General features: G+C 44.5%; 1 protein-coding gene across 1 annotated transcript in view; it reads right to left on the bottom strand.

The window, feature by feature from the left end:
• Positions 1-1,532: 1,532 nt before the first annotated feature.
• TTC3 (tetratricopeptide repeat domain 3) overlaps positions 1,533-14,519 on the bottom strand; it is a gene marked incomplete at its 5' end in the record, with an annotated part of 140,575 nt that continues 127,588 nt past the window's right edge. The window contains 7 exons of the mRNA XM_079704134.1: positions 1,533-1,673; positions 3,055-3,147; positions 7,121-7,255; positions 7,425-7,551; positions 9,785-10,122; positions 12,283-12,384; positions 12,793-12,883. Of these exons, the coding sequence (XP_079560260.1) occupies positions 1,599-1,673; positions 3,055-3,147; positions 7,121-7,255; positions 7,425-7,551; positions 9,785-10,122; positions 12,283-12,384; positions 12,793-12,883 (961 nt within the window). The 3' untranslated portion in view covers positions 1,533-1,598. The remainder of the gene's footprint in view (positions 1,674-3,054; positions 3,148-7,120; positions 7,256-7,424; positions 7,552-9,784; positions 10,123-12,282; positions 12,385-12,792; positions 12,884-14,519) is intronic.

The raw sequence follows: 14,519 nt of genomic DNA, 5'->3' as shown, positions 1-14,519 counted from the left end.
AAGACCTCTTGGTTAGACTCCTCGGACGTACCATGGCTCCTTTCCAAATGAAGTCAGCTTTCAAAATGTCAGCGTAATATACGTCTTGAATTTTCAAGGAGAATACTTTAAATTACTTGACGAAGAACAGGTAACACGACAGTAAACTGATGTTATTTTAGAATGCTTTTTATTTCGACACTTACAGGACACATGTAAGGCGTGTTCACAAGTATTTGCTTGAAGTTATGTACAAACCGCGTTCTCTTTCTCTCCAGGTGCTCTTCTTTCCCTTTGTTCCTGCTGCTACAAACTGGGCCCTGTGTACCTTCATACCTACAAGTCCTCAGTTATTTTGAACATGCAGACAATGTTTTAGGGACCTGCTTCAAAACACGGAGGAAGCTTCTACGCACTAAGTCACTAAGACATCAAAACTCACAGGGAACCAAGGCAGAGGGAAGCGACCAAATCAGCTCCTGAACTTGGGACTGTGAGCTTCTAGGGGGTAACAAAGAACACACGGAAAAACATTTTTGGACCCTTCCTGTTTGAGAGAAATGGAATGTGTCCAGAATTCGTGTTTCTGTATTTACTACTACTGCCTATGAAGTCACTAAAGAGAACTAATTTTTTAACAGTTTCTAATGCAGTTACAGTTTTGTTCTCAGGCCACAGTACAAGAGAGCATGCATTACTTTACACAAATGTCAAACACCGAACAATTGTAACAGGGAAACCTCAGGACTGTCTAATTACACAAGTGTCTCTTTTTGGTGGTAGGATAAGGAAAGTGCCCACTGTGTGCTAGAGAGAGACACCCAAACACTTGTTGTCTAACTCATAGAGAGGGACAACATCACTAATGAGAATAGAAAAGTGTTCAGAGTAAGTTCCCAATGTGGGGCTGGGATAATGGATAAGGAGCCTCAATTTTAGGGGTTAAAAGAAGTCTTAGCTGATGTTAATAAGTTTTTTGTGTGATTTTCAAAAATCATTATGTCTTTAACATGAAAAATAAGCACTTATAAATCTACTGGGGAGAAATAAAATAATGAAATGAAAAATCAAAATCACATGAAGAGGAGATCTGAATGAATCTTTTGGTCTGAATCAGCCAATATTTTAACATCAACTACAACCTATTCAAATGTGGTTTGCTTAAGCCCATTTTTTAAAATGCAGAATCTTTAAGGAAAAATGTAGGCATTTGTTTAGGAATACTGATCTCAAAAAACTTTAACGTGGGGCACTTTAAAAGGTCAAGGATACTTATAATTGAAGTCCTGCTTTGAGGCACTCACCATATTTTCCTTCCATCTCAGAGAGCACCTCTGCAGCAGCCCCAGCAATATAAGGATGTGGTTACACATAACTTTTATCAGCCACCATTTGGCGATTATTAAGTGGCTAGTCAGAGTTGGGAGATGACTTCCTGCCAACTGTATTAAAGATCTCCATTTATTAGCACTGTGACACACGGTGCAAAGAATCTTCACGTGTTGCTTTTTGTATCAACGGGAGTATATTGTTATTCTTCCAAGTCAACAAACAGTATCTACCCTTTAGTGAATTGTAACTACCTAGAATAGCGGGGGGGCCTCTTCCGGAAGGGCCGGCTACTCTTCGGACAGGAGATCACGAGCCAGGCAGGCTGGGCAAATACTCCGCTCCTTAAGCCATTGCTTGAAGCACTGAAATGAGAAAAGACAATTAGCCAGTGCCTTTAGGAGCACCTGGAACCTCAGCCCTCCTGTACCACTCGCCTCAGCACACACAGCTAACTTCACTGTGACATTTGGTAGGGCCTGGAGCCACCCAACACGCAGGGACACCAGAGCCTGCTCAGGGGAGGAGTCTGGACCAAGCTCCAGGAACAAAGAAACCCACCTCAGAATGTGACCTTGAGCACTCAGGGCCTGACCTTGGGGCATGGCCTTGCCCTCCCATCCCCCCACACCCTGCTCCAGTCTCTGTGCTTCAGCCGCCCTGACTTCTAGAGGCTGGCCCTTGGACTCACCCTGTCTGCCTGGTCTTGTTCCTTGCCCATCCCACACGCCTGCACGCCACACAGCCTCACTGGAGCCTGTCTACCCAGCGTGCTCCCGGCTGGCCCGCTGCTGCTACACAGCCGAGTGTGTGTGTAAGTTCGAGAGCCCAGGCAGGACGCCCCTACCCGGGAAGGAGGAAGAAGGCAGGCCACGCGGGAGACTGCAAGTCTCTTTCTAGTGAGTGTACTGTGTGTACCCCTTTTCTCAGGGATTCCTACACAGACAGGGCAGAGACCTGATCTGCTCTAACCCAGCAGCAGGGGTGCAGGACAAATGCTCACGGCACCCAAAACACCAAAACAGTTACCACAAATCCTGGAAGGGCACAGGCCAGAATCTCCCAGGATCAGGCACACTGGACCCAGTTTAGTTTTTCTCCTCCAAAATGTTAAACTTCCTTCACCTACTGCAGTAAATTGACAAACTGCTGCGCTGTGTACCTGTTTGACCATGCATATAAGAAACTGATGCGTACAGAAAACTGACTTCTAAGGAACTAGTGTTGCTTTGACTTTCAGCAACTATGGAGGCAACTGCTCTTCTGCACTCATGACACAGAGGAGAGGACAGTGTGCACAGTGCCCGCTGCAGGCCCAGGAATCCGCCCCCCTTCCTGCAGCATCAACCTCTGGGAGGGAGATGATCATCGCAGGCATGAGGAGGTTTAGAAAGTGCTTTGAAAATGCAAGTAGTGAAGCCTAGAAAACAAAGTCCCCCCCTGCTTTTTTTTTTTTTTTTTTTTTTTTTTTTTTTGTGGTATGCAGGCCTCTCACTGTTGTGGCCTCTCCCGTTGCGGAGCACAGGTTCCAGATGCGCAGACTCAGCGGCCATGGCTCACGGGCCCAGCCACTCTGCGGCATGTGGGATCTTCCCGGACCAGGGCACGAACCCAACCCGTGTCCCCTGCATCGGCAGGCGGACTCTCAGCCACTGCGCCACCAGGGAAGCCCAAAGTCCCTTTTTATTTTCAAAATACTCCACAGTCAAAATGCATGACATGAGGATGGCCAAGGAGAATTCTTACCCCTTTGTGAAACTTGTGCCCACATTTCAGCACACGTACATTTTTGGATTTGAATACTTCTAGGCATATTTCACAGGAATTTGCACCGGACACCTGTGGAAACAAATGCATCTCAATAGTAAAGAATTATTCAATTTCTTCTTACTACATGAGCTCTTCTTACAAGTGGCCTTCCAGAACTTTCACAGCTAAGGTGGCAAATTATTCTCAATTATATTTAAGGAGACTGAGGGAACAACTTATTTTCTAATAACATTTCTTAGGAAAAAATAAAGTTTTAATTCTCTCAGAGAAAAAAATGTTTTATGTGGTTGTAACTCATTCCCAGCTAAAACACTACAAACACCTACTTACCCCAACCCATACTTAAAGTATGGTACTAGCTGAATATTACAAATTAATTGTTCCTCTAATTGTCTAACAGTTAGAGACAGTAATAAATTATGACATCTCTACACTATGGATTATCATGGGGCTGATTAAAATCATGACGGAATTCCATAATCCTTGACGTGGAAAGTTAGTCACAAAACCTCTCTGAATAAAAGTAGGCTACAGAACAGTATGTATCATATGATTATATAATTCAATATTTTAAAAATAGAGAGAATGTGTATATATAGAGATGCCTAGAAAAGAGTCTAAAAAGATATAAAATGTTAACAGTGGTTACTGGCTACTTTTGGTTGAGAGATTTAACTTTTTTCTTTGCTATTTTTCTAAAGTTTCCATGAACGTGGATTACTTGTATAAATCAAAACACAACGAACTGATGGCTCATTCAGCAAACATCCACGGTCAGGGACTGTGCGGGGCACAGCGACACAGAGGTGAATGGGAGGGCTTCCGGCCCTCGCCGCTCCCAGTCTGCTGAGCACAGACAGCGTGCTCTGTGTGAAAGCAGAGCGCCAGCCTAGAACGCCAGGCGTGAAGCTCTCCCTACAGCTCACAGCACTCACCTCACACCGCATCATTAACTTCGACTCTCACTCCCCATCTTAACTCTGAGCACCCTGAAGGCAGGAAATGGCCTTGCTTATCTGTGTTCTTAGCAGCTGGCAAGGAACCTGGTCCCAAACTGAGACTCCATAAACTGTCAAGAAAGTGAATGAATGAAGCCCTGGCAGTGGCTTAAGGTCAGGGAGTACAGCTGGGGGCAGTGCCTGAAGGCTATGAAACCCTGCACTGCTGCACAGGGTTTTCTGTCTTTCCCACGGCACTGTTGCCGCTGCAGCAATGGGACAGATGTGCTCTCACTCCTCTCTGCGGCCCCCCAGGGAAGGGTCTGAGAGGAAATGGAGGTGTCAGCCCTGGGGAAAGAGCAGGTTAAGGCCTCTGCAAAGTTCAGAAAAATCGACGGTTAACTTGACTATTTCCTAGTATGGAAAAGTGGGCACAATATATTTCTAATTGAAAAAAAAACACACACAAATATATGTACAGTTGACTAAATTCAGTATACACACAGATACAAAAGAGTTTAGAAAACTATATACTGATGTGATAGTACTGGTTACCCTTAAAGGGTGGGTTTTGGGGTTCTTTATATGCTCTTTTTTGTGTGTGTGTGTGGTATGCGGGCCCCTCACTGTTGTGGCCTCTCCTGTTGCAGAGCACAGGCTCCGGACGCGCAGGCTCAGCAGCCATGGCTCACAGGCCTAGCCGCTCCACGGCATGTGGGATCTTCCCGGACCGGGGCACGAACCCGCATCCCCTGCATCAGCAGGCAGACTCTCAACCACTGTGCCACCAGGGAAGCCCCTTTATATGCTCTTTTTATTTGGATTTTCTATTATGAACCACAAAACTTTTGTAATTTAAAAATACAAAGCAAGGACTTCCCTGGTGGCTCAGTGGTTAAGTATCTGCCTGCCAATGCAGGAGGCATGGGTTCGAGCCCTGGTCCAGGAAGATCCCACATGCCGTGGAGCAACTAAGCCTGTGCACCACAACTACTAAGCCTGTGCTCTAGAGCCCGCGAGCCACAACTACTTAAGCCCACATACTCTAGGGCCTGTGAGCCACAACTACTGAGCCCACATGCCACAACTACTGAAGCCCACACGCCTAGAGCCCATGCTCCGCAACAAGAGAAGCCACCGCAATGAGAAGTCCGTGCACCACAAGAAAGAGTAGCCCCTGCTCGCCGCAACTAGAGAAAGCCCGCGCACAGCAAAGAAGACCCAACACAGCCAAAAGTAAACTTTTACATTAATTAAAAAAAAAAAACCAAAGCAAATTACTTTTAATTTTTAAAAAACTACCTATGATTAGCAAATTAAGTCCCAGTTTCAATACATATTATTCTTATAAGTCAGCTTTTACACCTTTATTACTATCAACATCAACCATGAAGTAGAAAGCAATCTCTTCCCAAAAGGTGATTATGGTCTATCTTGGGATGGCCAACAAGCACACAGACGCATGCGTGCACACACACACACACGCACACAAAGGAGTTCACACGCACACTCACAAATCAATGAGAATGCCAAGAACCTGACCTGGTTGTTCGACCACAGAGCACGTGACCAGCAGGAACACCCCTGAGAGAGGGAGGGGACTCCAGCCAGGCCTTGCAGGAATGCTCTGCATGATCATAAGCTTTCCCTTTGGGGTGAGACCGTCTGGGACCTGAGTGTATGTGATGCAGAAAGTCTCCAAAGGGTAGCGGAAAGTGAAAATGTATGGGAGGCATAAAAACGAGTTCACAAAAAAGATTCACTGCTTAGCTCAAGTCAGCAAACCAGCGCTCTTTGTGCAGTCTTGCACTGCTGACTGCGCTATGGGGCCTGCAACGCTTCTAATTTCAGTTTCACCTGAATGATGATACTGTAGCTGGACAAAAAAGGGAAATGTGGGGGCTTCCCTGGTGGCGCAGTGGTTAAGAATCCGCCTGCCAATGCAGGGGACACGGGTTCGAGCCCTGGTCTGGGAGGATCCCACATGCCGTGGAGCAACTGGGCCCGTGAGCCATGGCCGCTGAGCCTGCGCGTCCGGAGCCTGTGCTCCGCAACGGGAGAGGCCGCGACAGCGAGAGGCCCGCGCACCGCGACGAAGAGTGGCCTCCGCTCGCCGCAACTGGAGAAAGCCCTCACACAGAAACGAGGACCCGACACAGCCAAAAATAAATTAATAAATAAATAAATTTATAAAAAAGGGAAATGTGCTCTGAACCAGAATTCAATCTGGAGCCCACGGCTGTGAGCCGCCAGGCGGCCATCTCTCTTCCAGCCACACGTTCAGCCGGTCCCTAACGCACAGTCCCCAGCACGAGCTGGTCAGTGTGCTGAGGACGCTGTGCTCAAATCGAAGGAAGGAACACTGGCAAGATGCGCGAGCCACCGGTGCCTCGGATTCCTCGTTCGTCAAGACAGTCATACTGCCCTGTCAACTGACACCACAGACATAACAGTATTCGATAAAAAGTTCTGTGTAACCGTAACGTTCTCATTGTCTGAAAGGACAACAAACACTCTAAATCAGTGTATCAAATTAAAGGCAAGTTAACTTAATGGGCTCCTTCCTGTGTGCTCCCCGCGCCCCTTGAGGGGAAAGAGCAGGGAAGCAACCAGCCTTTCCCGAGCCCAGCACTTGACTCCGCCTATTCTACCGCAGCACTTCATCCCCACAACGACCCGAACAAGCAGATATGATTCGAGCTCACAGTGTTATTAAGTGACGGAACCAAGTCTGTTATTCCAAAGCCCATGGTCACACGTAGAAGAAAATTATCCAAAAATAAATTTTCCAACTATTCACACTTGATATAAAAAGTGAATTTATCTGACCATCCACAGGCCCAGCTCCCACAATGTGGTCACAGCTCTTCTTGTCACTACATGCAGGGGCCCCGAGCTACCCGTGAAAGTGGAGAGACAACCTTGCCATTCACTGGCTCTCCTAATGAAACACTCAAGTACATCTAAACTTGGTTTCCAATTTCAAGACCAAATAAATTCAATCTAGAAAAATGGGACTAAATCATGGATTAATAGTTCTGTTTCCTTCTTGTTCTTCATCAGAAGAACAGAACTGACTCTATGGTCATACATGCAACACTCACAGAGACATCGTCTGTCTTCTGCTCCTTGCTTTTGGGTGATGATCCAACAACCATGGAGGGCGGGCCCTGGGTGGCCCTGGTCACAGAAGCAGCAGGGCTGGGCTCAGACGGCCTCCTGTCCTTTCCTGGATTTGGCTGCAGCAAGAACATGGGAGCAGGGAAGCAAGTTCAGTTACCCAAAAACTTGACCCTCTTCTGTCTACTAAATTGCTCTCCAGTTTTGGGTTGGAAGCATTTTTTCCCACAATTCTCTTATTTTATAAATAAAGTGGAACATTTTATTGCATCTAAATGAAATACTGACCTTTTTCTTTTTCTCTTCATCTAGAATGTGTTCTGTCACTCTTTGGACAATTTCGTCAATACTCAATCCAGAGAGTGAGTTCTTGTTTTTGTTTCTCACTTTTTTAATAAAACCAGCAAGCTCGGTGCTGAAAGGGAAAGTGGGAATAATGTCAAGAGAAAGTTAAAGTTTTCTGCTGCAAAGAAATATTATGGGCCAATGTTAACCCAACAGCAAAAAGAAACAAAATCAAATACACACAAATAATTCATCTGTAAACAACAACAGTAACTGTATATAGAGAGCAGCAAAATCACTCTTTCAAACCACTATGAAAGTTCCAATATTATTTCTAAATATTTGTTTTAATAGACTTTCAAAGTAACAGTGTATCTGATAGATCCATTTGAGATCTCCATCTCTACTTAGAAACCTGACTTCTTACAGCCTGGACATACTGTAGCTTTAAGCAAAATCAATGAATGATCAGACGCCACTGGATCTGACTTGAAATCAATAAAATCTCTTTCTATCTAAGAACAAACTAGTTTTGTTGACTTCTTCCCTTTAAAAATCTAACCAACAACAAAGTTTGCAAAGCCTGAATTTTTCAGAGGTAGCAGTGGATGTGATTTATATTGTTGATCAGTAGGAACTTGGTATCTGCAGCACTAATACCTCAAATGCTTTAACATGCAGAAAATTAGGAGGCATATCTATTTGGTGGTTTATATTCTGCCAGATTTAGTCAGGACTGCAAACAATTTTATTTGCAATGTACTTTTGGTAATTACAACTTGACTATTTTTACTAATTTGCATGGTAATTGCTATTGAGAGAACTTACAATGTTTATCAAACTTGGGCAGGGCTAAACATGCCCATGTGCAGACAAGATACACTTATTTCCAAATGGGCAGGGCTCCACTGACAAACGCAAAACATCAAATTTGGCCAATCATAATTAACTACTGGGTTTCAAAAGTCTAATCTCAAAGATTGTGACTAATAGTGTGTCAAAGACAGAAATAACATGGGAGGTACAGAGGGTCATTCCTGGATGTGGATCCCTCTCTTCTGAGCTGCATCCCAGAGACGTTCCCTCCACTTCACCTTCTCTCCAGGCTGAGACCAGGAGTACCTCTGTCCCCTTGCACCCATCTGGAGTGAGGTCAGAGGTTGATGCAGAAGCACTGCTGAAGTGCCTGAATGACAACTCTGGCTGACTCAGTTAAAAGCAGCTCTCCCCATGTGCAGCAACATGGATGGACCTAGAGACTGTCATACTGAGTGCAGGAAGTCAGACAGAGAAAGACAAATACATGATATTGCTTATACGTGGAATCTAAAAAAATGGTACAAATGAGCTTATTTATCAAACAGAAATAGTCACAGACATAAAAAACAACTATGGTTTCTTGGGGGGGGGGGGCGGGGGATGAATGGGGAGACTGGGAGTGACACATACACACTACTATATATAAAATAGGTAACTAGGGACTTCCCTGGTGGCGCAGTGGTTAAGACTCTGTGCTCCCAACGCAGGGGGCCCGGGTTTGCTCCCTGGTCAGGGAACTAGATCCCACATGCATGCCGCAACTAAGAATTTGCATGCCACAACTAAGGACCCTGCCTGCCGCAACCAAGACCTGGTGCAACCAAATAAATAAGTAAATAAATATTAAAAAGAAAAATAGATAACTAATAAGGACCTACTGTATAGCACAGGGAACTCTACTCAATACTCTGTAATGACCTACATGGGAAAAGAATCTAAAAAAGAGTGGATATACATAAATGTACAACTGATTCACTTTGCTGTACACCTGAAACTAATACAACACTGTAAATCAACTATACTCCCCGTACCCCGCCCGCCAAAAAAAGCAGCTCTCCTCACCCTCATAAGGATCCCTTTGTCACATGCTCACACACCTGACTCACTAGCAGATTACAACTAGCCTCGTCAGCCTCACACCTCTAACAAATCGGAGGTGCTGTCCAACGAGGTGTAAGTTGCTGTTGCCTTCTTTGCTATATGTGGGATTTTTTTCCCTGAAATAATGTAAAACGAATGTTTTGCAGTTCATTTAGTGATTCCATAACTAGTGTTGGAGAGTTACTGAGTTCATCAAAATCTTAGCAAACTGCCACGGGTTCTGATGAGGACTGATTCACCAGTGTTCAATGTTTTCAATCTACTGGCTGGAAACTGCTCACTTCTGTGTTTACAAAAGGAAAAAGTGCAGTGCTTGTCTTTCTGAGTAAAACAATTCTGCAGTCCTTTCCACTTCAGCCCCTAATTGGCTGTAATGTTATCTAATCAGAAAACCTCAGTTCAATAAAGCGCTTAACAGAGTCACAGACGTTTTAGATTCGTACCTGCTATAACAGGGGAACACCACTGACAGGTGCTCAATAATACTATTGAACGGCTTCTTTGGAGACGGGCTTGAACGGGTGGCACGTCCTGGAGCACCAGATAACTTCTGATCCGCCGCCGGGCTTGGCTCTGACCGAGCTGCCTGGCCGGCGCTCTCACGCTCTGGCAGCCGGCCGGCTTCTGGCTCACAGGAGGGCGACTCCACTGGGCCATCAGTAGCAGAGACCAGACTAGATTCCTCGGGAACTGCTGTTCGGTCTCCAGTCCTGTGACTTGTAGAAGTGGAGGGGCCTTGATCATCATGGTCTGAAGACTCAGGAAGTAACTTGGGATGAATCTACAAGGAACACACCACAGGGGCTGGATCACTAAGAGTTACCTCCGTGAACAAAGACTAACAATTAAGCACAACTATAATAAAACCTGGCCGCTCAAGTGCACAGTATTTGAATTACAACAAATTAAGTGTTTTGTTCTTAAAAATTGCTGGCCACCTTCTCTTTCTCAAAATGACCTCTTCATGGCTCCACGCCGCCGGCTTCCGTCCCATCCGCTGGGCCCCGGCTCAGCTCTCCCCACGGCCCAGCCGCCGTCACGCCTGCAGTGCTGTTGCCCCCCACGCTGTCAGAGGTGCGGCCTCCACCCCACCCGTGCTACGCCCTCTCGTGCCTCCGTGACTGTGTGCTTTTTTTTTTTTTTGGCCGCGCAGTGCAGCGTGTAGTATCTCAGTTCCCCGACCAGGGATCGAACCCATGCCCCCTGCAGTGGAAGCGCAGAGTCCTAACCACTGGACCGCCAGGGAAATCCATAAGGCCCACTTTTAAAAAGATTCCAGTCTAGAGTATCTTCCTGAGATCCAAATCTGCACATCCAAACTTCCTAATGGGCAGATCCACGTGGGTGACTAGTTCCAAGGCCACTCAAGCCCTGCGTCTTCAACATCGGCCTCAGGGCGGCCTCCTCACCCCGCTCTTCCTCTGATGCCAATGCACTGACAGAAACCCAGAGTCATCCTCGAGACTGTCGCCCTTACAGTCTCACAAGCAGCACCGCTCTTTCATCTGACCTCCTGCGCACCCCTCAAACCGGTTCTCTTCCCTGCAGCCCCGCTGCCTCTCTGAGCCGGGACACGGCTGGGGACAGTGAGTTGCAGCTGGTTGACTGGAAATCGCTAACTCAGCTCCCTCTCCCACCACATCTCCACACCGCAGTCAAGCTGGTCGTCAAGTACACTGCTGATGTCGTCCCCTAAATGGAAACTTATACTGGCTTCTCAGTGACCTGAGGAAAAGTCCACACCGCTGAACACACCTTACACCTTAATAAGGCTCCCTTTGTTCCGGCCCGTGGGCACGAGATTATAATCTTTCTCCCTATAGCCCCCTTTGTCACCGTGGACTCCTTTTATAGCTATGAAAGGAGCGTATTCTCTTTTTTTCTAGCCTCCAAATATGCTGCTTCTTCCACTGGGAACACTTCGACCCTGCAAACACCCCACCACACAGTCCTCCTCACACACACACCCCCTTACTCCTTTTGCCTGGTTAATTCCTATTCCAGATCTCTGACTCACTGAGACTTCCAACAGCGGAGCTTCTGCCGAGGCCTAGGCCTCTGGGTTACATTAGTTCCTCCTAATTTATGCTGCCATAGCATTCTATGTTCCTGTGAAAAATCTTGGCACACTTGGCTTATAATTATAGGTCTAAAGTCTCTCTTTCCCAAACCCATATGCACTTTGAGGGCACAGACCACATCTAATCTTGATCACCACTAAATACCCAATGAATGAACAGCAGAGAAATGACACAGTAGGTAAATCATTTTTAGGGGTACTTATTACTCAAACTCCTGGCACACTGAGAGTTCCCAAGGAATTTTAAATTTTAAAATTACATAAGCTAGAGTTAAAAATTAATAGAAAAATATTCTATTGATATCTAATGCTTTTCCCCCTTCCATATCTGCTATAAGAACTTGGAAATACTATAAATAAGTGATCTTTAATTCTAAATAAAACTCTGTTTCTTACTCAGTTCAATGGAGAGAAAAAACTTTTTCTATGGAGAGAAAAAAGCTGGTGCTCAATAGAAAATTTAATCAGTCCAAGGTGGCTAACCTTTTTAATGTTTTAAACCATTTTTTTTTTTTGCAGATGAATCCACAATAAGTATGAATGCTTAGGGAGGATATTGGGGAGAAAAAGACGCTCAAGATGAGGCTTCTGACTGCAGCTCCAGAGCCCACGATCTAAGACGCTGAATGCACTGACAGAAGGGTCACAGGGTGAGAGGCAAATACGGGCAGCCCTCACTGGGCTTGACCTAGCACGTAATGAAAACATTAAGGCAACTGTCAATCCATCTCGTGCCCACTCCCAAAACAATAACAGCAAACTACTTTTGGCCAGTTAAGAAAGAAATTGTGCTTCACTCCTATTCTGTTCTCTTTCTTTCAAAAAAAAAAAAAAAAAAAAAAAAAGATGTAATAGACTTACTGTGTTACAGGCAGGAAACGAAAGCTCAGAAATCTGCACTTTAGAAAGTTCACTGAGCCGAGAACCATTTTTAATTGCTTGAATTTGTTCTTCAAACTGAGACTGTAGGTAGAAGGAAAAATGTTACGTTTTTCTAACAAATTCCAAGAGAAAACCACAACTGCCAATGAATACTTTTTTCCCCTTACTATACATACATACGTAACAAATGCTCAACCGTTTTCCAAGAAATACAGAGTTGCAAGGAAAGAAGTTCAAAATAAGTCCTTATTAATCGGAATGCTCTACAGCCTTATCAAACATAACCTTTCTAATCTTAACAATCAAGGGCTGAGTTTAAAGAGAGTTAAGAAGATAGCATTTCTTTCATGAAAAATTCTTAATTACAACAAAAAATAAATATTGTCTTTAACAGCTCAAAAAAGAAATAGTTTCAATATGACATGACCTCCTTAGAATTATAACCATCACATAGATTTTGACAGAATTATAAAATACTTTCTAACTTACCTTTGCTTTCTCAATTTCTTCTCTAACATTAGAAAGAAATGAATCCCATGAATGTATGTCAGATTCCATGACAGGATATGCTGCAGAATCACTGAGAAAGTAGAAAAATTTGTAAAACTGCTAATGTCCACTTAAAATTTTTTTTAAATTGAAAGCACTAAAGTACAAATGAAAATAAAGATTTAAACACAAGAGAAACATGATCACACACAAAAAACCAACTATTTTTAAAGAACTGTATATCTTACAGTCACTACACTTTAGGAAAATTTAACTGTTGATCTAATCCAAATCCCAAAACTGGTAGGCAGAGAGCAAACAGTCTCCTGAATTTGAAGATCAGACACTCTTCAGTTGACATCTTCATATTTAACATCAAAGGCTATCTTTGTATTGAAAAACAAACAAAAAAGGCAGCCTGGAAACATCCCAATAAAACCCTCATCCCCATCTTATTGTAAAATAAAGGGTGGGTGTCTAACAGGTTATGTTAAACTTCTCAGCGCCTCATGAATCTGCTCCACTGAAAGTGACAGATAAGCTTTCTACTCCTGATTGAGAAGATCAGGAACACTACCAATCCGCGATGGTGTCAGTTCTCAGTATACGTCTTAAAGAAAAACCACAACATTGCTTCTATGGCTTTCCTCTTTTGCTATCCTTGGTGGAATGAGCAGAATTAGCACAGAATCCCTAAGAAAAAACGCCGTGTACTGTGAGGCTTAATAAGGAGTCAATACCATTAGATAAAACGAGGCCTGAGATATCTTTGTTTCCCAGATGCACCACAACGCATAGCCTACAGCTGTGCTGCATACTGGCAACTGAACACCACGTGGTCTCAACCTCAGCTGTACTAGTCCTGTAATCTGAATCAGCATATTAATTTACCTTTTTTTTTTTTTTTTTTTGCGGTATGCGGGCCTCTCACTGTTGTGGCCTCTCCATTGCGGAGCACAGGCTCCGGACGTGCAGGCTCAGCGGCCATGGCTCACGGGCCTAGCGGCTCCACGGCATGTGGGATCTTCCCGGACCGGGGCACGAACCCGTGTCCGCTGCATCGGCAGGTGGACTCTCAACCACTGCGCCACCAGGGAAGCCCCCTCAATTTACCTTTAATCAGAAAGGTTTTCTCACCTTTCTGAAAAAAAACTTAATCTTGAAACATGAAGAAATAAAGAACTATACAATAAAACTGTTTTTCCATAACCCACAGAATCTCTGGTTCAACACTGAGGGTTTGAAATTTAAATCAAAAAGCACTAGGAATTAAGAATTCAAAATCTGTGTGTGGTCCCATTTGTTTATTTTTGTCTTATTTCCATTTCTCTAGGAGGTGTGCCTAAAAGGATCTTGCTGTGATTTATGTTACAGAGTGTTCTGCCTATGTTTTCCTCTAAGAGTTTTATAGTGTCTGGCCTTACATTTAGGTCTTTAATCCATTTTGAACTTATTTTCGTGTATGGTGTTAGGAAGTGTTTTGCACAGCAAAGGAAACCATAAACACGATGAAAAGACAACCCTCAGAATGGGAGAAAATATTCGCAAAGGAAGCAATGACAACGGATTAATCTGCAAAATACACAAGCAGCTCATGCAGCTCAATATCAGAAAAACAAACAACCCGGGCTTTCCCTGGTGGTGCAGCGGTTAAGAATCTGCCGGCCAATGAAGTGGACACAGGTTCGATCCCTGGTCCGGGAAGATCCCACATGCCACAGAGCAAC

The sequence above is a fragment of the Hyperoodon ampullatus genome (genome assembly GCF_949752795.1).
Source record: "Hyperoodon ampullatus genome assembly, chromosome: 5".
NCBI lineage: Eukaryota > Metazoa > Chordata > Mammalia > Artiodactyla > Ziphiidae > Hyperoodon > Hyperoodon ampullatus.
The sequence above is the reverse complement of the archived record's forward strand: the minus strand, read 5'-3'. Positions and strand labels throughout refer to the sequence as shown.